Source organism: Ambystoma mexicanum, chromosome 13 (assembly GCF_040938575.1).
Source record: "Ambystoma mexicanum isolate Mex_15411 chromosome 13, UKY_AmexF1_1, whole genome shotgun sequence".
Classification (NCBI taxonomy): domain Eukaryota; kingdom Metazoa; phylum Chordata; class Amphibia; order Caudata; family Ambystomatidae; genus Ambystoma; species Ambystoma mexicanum.
In genome coordinates, this window is record NC_090938.1 from 721,734,953 (window position 1) to 721,744,063 (window position 9,111).

Sequence of the window (9,111 nt, forward strand, 5' to 3'; positions counted from 1 at the left end):
ACAATTAGTCTCCCTCAGCCGGTTTCGGACCAATTTCTATTTAATATGTAAATTCTTAACACAAACTTGTTTCAACAAAAATCTCTTAGCTGATCTCCCTCCGCCAGGCTCGGACCAACTTCATCTACTTTCTTTATATTCTCACTATCCTAGACTTTCGAATGTGGCTGGGGTTTTGCTTGACACGTTGCAGGACCACTTCGATTTCACAATTCCTTTTCTTGTAATATTTGACATCTCTCAGTTGGATACCTAAAAGAGACTTTCAAATGAGCACCCACGCGGTTGCAGACCACTCTGTCTATGGTATCGTATCTTGGCTTCAAAGTTCAATCACTCATCTGCTGTTTAATTATGTTCGCTTTGCTTGCCACATATGCTTCATACTTCATACACTGTTCTCTTCAGTTTTCACTATACAATGTTGCTGCTTGCAACCTTGGCTTCAACACAGACCGGTTTGGTATCATTCTCTCTAACTCACCGGCTGTGCTTACTTCACTGGCGCTGCTTTGTTGTAGAAGCCAAGGTCAGTACCGTGGCAGCAAACGATTCTCCCAGCCTTGAATATCGACGCAGGAGAGCCCCCGGTACCTCAGACACACAATGTAGGTTTCTTCAGCTTTGATCCTGGGTCTTACGTTTCTTATTCTCGAAGGTTCAAGAAAGTAACAGTCTTTCAATGAAAAGGTCAAGGGCACTCCCCTCCTTGCAACCCTCTTTGGTTTTGCCGTCTTTCGCCTTGCATTAAACTGCCATCTTGGAACTGATACTTCCTTGTGTGCTTTGCCTTGATCAGAGTGTGTTCTTGTGGCCCGCATTTTATCCGTGTGGGGAAGTGTAATGGAAGTCAGGTGTGTGTAATGATCAGTAATTGCCTGACCCTGCCTGACCATTTCACTGGGACAGTCAGGTATACCGCTCGGGTGTTAGTCAGTTTTCTCTCACAGTGAGCTGTCCGTGAGAAAGTGTTTGTGTTGGAAAAGGGGGAGGGGGCTGAGTTCTCAAGTATCCTACCTGGTAGGATGGGGTAAAGGTGTTACAGGGAAGGGGATACCGCATCTCGCCGTCCCCCAGGAGCTGAATCCAAAAAAGATGGCCGTTGCCTGGCCACCTGGATGACAGATCCCCGTGGACTAGCTGATAAGACACCTTAAGGTTTCTCACAATGCCTGGAGCATCTGGGAGGATAAGGATTTGTACTGCTGCTTCAAAGGAATGCTTACTTATTTCTCTCCCTCCCCATGCCTTAAAGCGTTTATGGAAAATCATGCACAATCATCATTTTGGGTTAAATGGGTTTTTGTCACATGGTTTGAATAATAAACTGAGCTAGTCATAAATGATAAATGTATTATGTGGAGTACGTCATGACTAACGAGGGAAGAAAATCACATGTGAAAAGGGTTGTACTTTGTGAATGTATTCAATGGGTTTTAGAGCTAGGGGCATTAAATCACTTTGTATTAGAGTTAGTTGGGGGATGACTTTGTAAAAAAATATTATGATTATGTAAATTGTCTGTGTATATAAACTGTAACTTTGTTATCATTCGGAAAGAATCTGGTTTGTTTTCAGCTCACAGGAACTGACTAGCCCCTCCCGGTCGTTAGCATTCAATACACCTGATTTTCTGACAAAATGCACTTGTTTCTATGCCAAAGCTGTTCTTTCACATTTGTGAAGGCATCATGAAGTACGAGTAAGACAACAGACTATAAGTTTAATCAAAAGGTCTTTATTTAACTAAAATGTCAGGATGGTTGAAGGCCTAACTTGCCCTATGTTAAGGTGGCTTTTGCCTACCTGAACAAAACTAAGGAAAGTCTGTGTCAAAGAGTTCAACTTAAAAGTCTGTCCATGTCCGAAACCTATCCTTGGCCGCATAACTATAATGAACCAATGTGTAGGGATGTCAAACTCAAAAGAAACAGTGTTAACTCAAAGTTCTGAGCTTCTTCCAGCTCACAGCTTTCATTCTGCTCCCCTTCGCCAAGCATATGAAAGTTCCATAAAAGAAAAGTCTCAAGGGTTACCTTCTCCAGTTCAAGGTAATATAGTTCACAACCAATACTTGGAGTTTCCCCTCTCCATGTTTTAGGTTGTATAATCCAAAGCAAAAAGTGGCTCAGGACTGTGTTCCTAAAACAATAAATACAGCTCCTCAAGTCTCAGGTTTCCCTTCCCCAAGACTTTAGTGTTTTCTTCAAGTTTTGCAGTGGTTTTGTTGAGCTTGTTTTATAGTGTCCTTAGCTTTCACCATTCAGGGTCCTCTAGTCTAGGCGCAGTTGTCAGACCATACAGTCCATCCATCAAAGGTCGCGCAACCGGGGTCCCGGTACTCCTCAGTCCCACACAAGTTCCTCGGCAATGGATCCTATGTGTCAAGTTACTTTCACTTGGCTCGTCTGCACTGGCCTCCTGGCTTTAGGATGCAATTTTATATTCCTTTGGCTTCTCCTTGGTTGCCTCATGGTCTTGCCACCATGTATCACACACCCTTCGCCAGGTTGTCTTGCCACACTGCATTCACTCATTGAAGTTCATTGTTCACGTTTTCTTTAGCTTTTAATATAGTTAACTGTGAGGTTAAATGTAACTTGTTGTGCAACATAGTTTACTATGATTTAGGTTTAAGTTCAGAGTTCAAAAGCATTCCTACGCTGTTTAATTTTTTACATTTTTTTATCATGTTATAGTTCATAGAACTTTTCACAAATTTATATCAAAACACATCATACAAAAGTAAATATCAGCACTTCCTAAAAATTACAGTAGATTCAGCGGTAAAAGAACAAAACCAAAAAGTAAAACACAAACTTAATATGGTAAAACAAAAACACAGCAACAAAAAAGAGAAGAAAAAAACATACACAAAAAAAATCATCATCGCAATAAAAGAAAGCACAACAGATTAATTAATCTGGACAGACCTTAAACCAGACAAATATAAAAGGTAATTGCACCATAAACTTATTCATTGGTTACCCAGATATCCAAGTACCATTATTGCACACACACAGCCCGATGGGAACCTAGTTCAGGTCCACTATCAAGGTCCATCAGCATTTTAACCTCCTCTTCAAATTTACGCAAACGTTCATTTGCCACCTTCCAAATCTGGGTAATCGCAATAACCAATCTATTACTCTTCCCACAGAGGCACCTCAGCCAAAAAATTTCACTTTCGATATACATCTGATCATAATCGAATTTGGCAAAATATTTTGTCATAGATTGATCTCATCTTCTGACAACAGGTGAGTACATGTCTAGCTGTTTCCACCCTAGAATCATCAGCACATAGTCTGCAGGTCCTTCTCTCAACAGGTAAATCGATCCAAGATCCCCAGACCCCCAATACATTTAGACGATTAAGTCTAATATCTAAAAATATTGTTCGATTAGCCTGAGAAGGCATGAGTTTCAGATAACTTTGGGGTTCTTTAAATGTGAAAGGCACCTTAGCAAATGTGCACAGAGAGCTTGTGATGGCAACCTTATCATGACTGGCAGCCCAATCCCACTTCTCTAGGACATCCTTCAGTGATTTTAACAACGCCCCTTCACCATGATCCCATTTAGGTGACCAACCGATTTTGTCAAAAAGTTGTAGATTTTTCTCCTTAAATGTGTTCAAGGTGTCCATTTTACCTCCCTCCAAACCTTCCTGAAAGATGTGCAACAGAGTTCCCGAGCAGGCAAATTTAATTTTCACATAAAGCTTAGCTCTATTATGGTCAATTTGAGTGGACAGAGAGATAAGCCCCATTTCAAGCCGAACCGCCTGAACCGGGGTATAGTTAGTAAGGCCTAATTAAATTCAAGCTTTACTGCACACTCGGATTGTCTTAAAGTTAAAGCGTTTTGTAGTTCCCTATTCAATTTGGTCAGTTACTTCAATGGGAAGTTTCCCTATAATGCGCTGTTCAATAGCCCTTGGTTTTATATCAGTGTAAAAGTTTCAGATATGTCGGCATTCAATATACCTGGGTTTACTTGCAATGTTAAGCGTTCATATAGGTTGGTATTCAGTGTACCATGGTTTTTTGCAATGTTAAAGTTTTCATATAGTTCGGTATTCAGTATATGGACTGGCACTTTCCTGAGGTCTGTTTCGGAGCTCCGCGGTATCTGCGTGTATCTCCGACACTCACCAGCAGTCTGGTCCTCTTGCCTGCGGTTTGTTTCGGAGCTCCCCAGTGTCTGCGTGTCCCTCTGACACTCACCAGCGGTCTGCTCCTTCTCCCGTCGGCATCTGCTGCTATCTATGCTCCACTTCTGAGGACGGGGAACACCACCAATGCAAACCCTGCTCGCCCTTCAGCTTTCCCACAGAAGAGGGCGGTGTCCTCTGTGGTCCGAGTCTGCCGGCAGCCTGGTTTGTCATCCAGTCCCACCACGGATGCTCCCAAGAAGAGCGGGTCCCCTGCCGGCATCTGCCACGGCGGTCTCCCTGCTTCTTCTGCACAGTTCTCCTTGCAGGTTCTCTTGCGGGTTCCTTCTCTTCAAGGATCTCTATTGCTCTCTGCTCCTCACCTCTAATTTATATACCTGCAGCCTTCTAACAGGCTGCAAGTGTGCCTGGTCAATTGGATCTGCCTGACCATAGTTAGGCAGACATGCTTGACCTTCCCAGTGTTTGCGATGCCGCTTCCTCGTCCCGGTACCCAAGTGGTGAAGAGAGGTAATCTTCATCGCTCTTAGTTGAGTGTTCTTCGTCTTAGTACTGTCAGGTGTGTGTGCATGTGCGTGTGCGTGTGTGTGGAATAAGGAAGGGAACTGGCTTGTAACAGCCGATAAATGTTGGGGAGGGTTAAATTGGCTGTCACTAGGAAAATGGGGATACCATATATCGCCCACGGGCATCCCACTCCCAATCCTCAAGGACCCTCCACCCAGTGTTACGCTCACCTGGTCTCTGCTTGAACGTGGTTGCAGCCCTACCTGGAAATGACTTCCCCTTATCAGGCTTCTTCCCCTGCTTGTGTGCTGTGGACTGCGCTGGTTGTTGGCACTGCCCCTGCGAGGTTATGAGAGGTTGTGAGAATGCTGCAATATGACTGCTGTCTTCCTCGAACCCTTCTTCCCAGAATGTGGTGAGCATGCGCCGACCCATATAGTCTCACCTGATTATTGATGATGGCGAGCTCTCCATCCTGCCTCTCACTGCAGGGGCGCTTTTGATGTACCGAGTTCCTTCACTGGTCCATGTGCGTGGCAGCTCAGACAGGCTGTGGCTGAACCACTCCTAAAGGTAAGTATCCTTTTAATAATGTCTTTCCTTGATTATTGTCCGTACACCTTTTGTAATGTCTTTTCTTGATTATTGTCCGTATCCTTTTATAATGTCTTTCCTCCGCTTTCTCCCAATAGGTGATATGTGACCCAGCGGTAGTTGCGGTGCAAGGAACGAGGGCAAATGCGAAATGAATGGTGGCCACAATGTTCCAACAGAGGGTGAGTATTGGTTTAAGGTCAAGCGCGAGGATGTGTCTAAGCGCGACCTTAAGCGTAATGTCTTAGCGGTTTCTAACCTTGTCTTTGTCTTTTTCTCTTGCAGGCACCGTCTGTCGCTACGTCGGACTGGAGCGCTGCTATCCGGAGGTCTGCAGGCGGATGAAGAATGCCTGGATCTACGATGATGCTAGCCGGTAGCTGGAAACAGGTAAGGATGCATTCCGACTGCATTTGCTGGAAACAGGTAAGGATGCGCTCCGACTGCGGTTGCTGAAACAGGTAAGGATGTGCTCCGGCTGCGGTTGCTGAAACAGGTAAGGATGCGCTCCGGCTGCGGTTGCTGAAACAGGTAAGGATGCGCTCAGGCGGCGGTGAGCGTTATGCTGCCTTAAGCAGATTAATGCGAAGCGCTTGCATGCGGGCGGGGCAGGCTTAAATAGCTTGACTCTGGCCACGCCCATTAGCTCTGACTCATGGCCCCACCCTGCCACTCCTAGATGATGTTGCACATGCAGCTCAACTCTCTCTCAAGGCCACGCCCGTACTGGATGCACGTGGAGGCTCCTGCAGGCACCTTGCACAAAAATAAAAGTGTGCAGTGCACACTTATTCATGAGCCTGGCGCCAAAGGCGTCAGTGCTGGGTCCAACTGGACCCTCTATGTTGTGGGGTCTGTGGTTCCAGGCCAGTGGCCATGACACCCAGGTGATCCTCCCTTGCTTCTCCACCAACAGGATCCAAAAGTGATGGCCTTTCCCTGGCCACCTGCGCAGAGGATACAAGGCGAGTAAAAGTGAGACTATGCTTTAGTTACTTCCTTTCACATGTTAGTCATGTGATCTCACACAGAGTGAAATCCCAATCCCAGGCAGTGTGAGTGTATGTGTGTGGTTGATTTGTTTTGCCAGGATGGTTGTTGGTTTCTCAAGGTTTTTTGAGTGCTCCTGCACTATGAAATGTCTTCCTAAATTAGTGCCCTGAGCACTCCTCCTACTGTCTTTGGGTATTAGTGAAGCGACTAGCCACTTTTCCCTATTTTCCGTGGCCAGGACCATCACCTTTTCTTTCTCTGCTTTTTCCTTTTGCCAGGGCCTGAGCCTCCTCTTCTTCTTCTTCCTTTTATTTAGACAAAGCTTGCGCATTTCCTCTCTGCGCATTTTCCTTAATCCAGAGCTGAGGGCTATTTGTCCTCCACTTTCTCCTTGGACAGGCCTTCTACATTTCACTCTACTCTCTCTCTGGCCGGTGCTTACATCTTGTCTCTCTCTGTCTTTACTTTAGCCACAGCCTCTTGCCTTTAGTTTTGCAGTCTTTTTCGTGGGCCACAACTTCCTTGTTTCTCCTCTGGAGATAAAGAGCCAAGCTCACATTCTGCTCGTCCTGTGAAAAGTTATCCCGCTCACCCGAGCCTCCTCATCGTTGTTATTTTCCTCGCCCACCTTCCTCCACTATTCAGGTTTTCCCTTTCTCTGTGTCATCTTCCACTCCCCAGGTTTCCTTTTTTCACTCTAACTTCTACTACTTGACAGATTTTCCCTTTCACTTTTTATCTTCGCCTTTTCCCCTCTCCAGGTTTTCTCCTTATTACACTCGCCAGGTTTTGCAGTCTGCCTCCTCCCCACTCCTGTAAGGGTCGCCTCCACCATTCCACTGTCCTAGTCTCCTTATCCGGCAGTTCCCTAGCTCTCTAAATCCCAACACACCACCTCTATAATCCAATACTCTCCATCACTGTTGCCCAGGGAACTGGCCTTTATACAGGCTCTGAACTGAGTAGCTTCTCTCTGAGTGGCTGGGAATGTCTGGTGCTTTGTCTGAGCATGCTCACTGCCACGGATGCTGTGTAGTCTTGATGTTGTGATAGAAGTCTTAAAAATTAGGGCCGGCCGTCGCTATTTTGGATTTCTTTTCTGAGCTGCTGCCACAACTATCCCTCTATGGATGCAGGACTGCCCTCTCTAGGAGTCCGGTCTACTCAGCAGGTTAGGTCGTGTGCTATAGGTTTCTATTGTTGAACTGGGTGTTTGGAAGCATATTCTCCAGGATTCTGTGTTATGTGGGTGTTTCTTCCACTGCTTTCAATGGGGGTGTTGGCTGCTGGAGATATCTCTTTCTACTAGAGTTGAGGCTGTAGGGAAAACATGTGTTTCCCGTTCTTCCAGTCTTCCTGGGGCGAGGGGAGAAGTGAAGTCCTCTCGGTGTGACCGATTCTTGCACACAGAAGAGTTCTGCTTCTCCCAGTCACCCTTAAATGGGAGAGAGGTGTGTGTCGTCTATACTGTTCTCTTGAGGGCTGGGGAGCAGACCCTGCGGTATTTAAATAGATTGGTGTCTGGGAAGCCCCTATATACATATCTGACTGGGACATGTCCATACTGGTCAGCTTCAATTCCCACAGCTAAAGCACATGTGTCACACAGGGATTGGAAATTGAGACTTGAAGGGGGGAAAAGGTGGGGTGATTGGGGTATGGTAAGGACACAAGAATCTCCCTAACACTGAAAAAAGAGGCATTCACAGACTATGCTTCATGCCACTCACACGGCTTCAGGGGCTCTGGATGTCTCACAGACAGGCAGATTTAACACCCTACTGGCACTTGGCACCCAGGGCACGTTTAATCCCATTAGCCGCAGGGAAACGCAGGCAACCATTTCTCACTGAAGAAAACCCATATAGATCTCACCAAATTCATAGGAAAGTCTGGGAGTGTAGGAGATGCTCTCTCTCCAGGATCACAAATGTCCTCAAGCATCAGAGTAAATGCAAGTGGCCCTGGTGATAGTGTGGGTTCCCTCAGATGTTCCGAAATACAGTGTGTTAGAATATGGAATCCCAAAGCAGCAGTGACCCTACAAACAGAAGTGAAGGTGCGACTTTGGAGACTTCTGGAGTCAGCATTGCGTTCAGGCTCTGAGAGCAGCACCCACTTATGTAAGGTCCTTATAGGATGTACGGCAACCTATAGACCTGGGACATAATACAAGAACGTCACTCATCATTGCTCCCATGACTCACCTCTACCACTCACTGCACACTATTAGACAGATTTTATACACTCCCTCATTTACTTACTATGGAATGGAATCCACAGCAGGTCTCCTTGTTATTATTCCATTATCTGTAACTTTCGGGTGACCCCTTACTCTTAAGGGATGTCTTGTATCTCTCCCCGCCAGCTCTGCTCTCTTAGGGGATGTCTCGTATCTCACCTGTCCAGCACTGCTCTCTGTAATATTAGGAGATGTCTCGTATCTCACCCATCCAACACTGCTCCATGGACTCTCAAAGAGACCCTTGTGCCTCTCTGCACTGAGCCTCTCTACACATATATGAAATCATCCCTCTTACCTCGAGCTCCGATGCTTTCCTGCTTTCTTCCTCTATCCACTCCTGCAGGTCCTTCAGCTCTTTTTTCAGATGTTCCATGTGACTGTAAAGTTTATTCTAAAAGAATAAAACCATTTTGTTAGTCAAAAGATTTCCTGCAAATGAATAATCTACACAGAACAAGACAGAAGGGTCCCAGGACAGCCTAGCTCATTCCCTACACCTGTATATAGTCTATGAAGAAAACCCCCTATATGTTCTCTTAAGCTCACTTACAGTCTAAAGTGCATGCTCCCTCAGACTCCCAGTTGCTCCTACAGG

The 9,111-nt window shown here is 45.7% G+C and overlaps 1 protein-coding gene across 1 annotated transcript in view; it reads right to left on the reverse strand.

Moving 5' to 3' along the window:
• The window catches only part of LOC138520509 (E3 ubiquitin-protein ligase TRIM17-like), a 219,552-nt gene extending 210,658 nt beyond the window's left edge, over positions 1 to 8,894 (reverse strand). The window contains exon 1 of the mRNA XM_069632863.1: positions 8,812 to 8,894. Coding sequence (XP_069488964.1) covers positions 8,812 to 8,889 — 78 coding nt within the window. The 5' untranslated portion in view covers positions 8,890 to 8,894. The remainder of the gene's footprint in view (positions 1 to 8,811) is intronic.
• Positions 8,895 to 9,111: the final 217 nt, after the last annotated feature.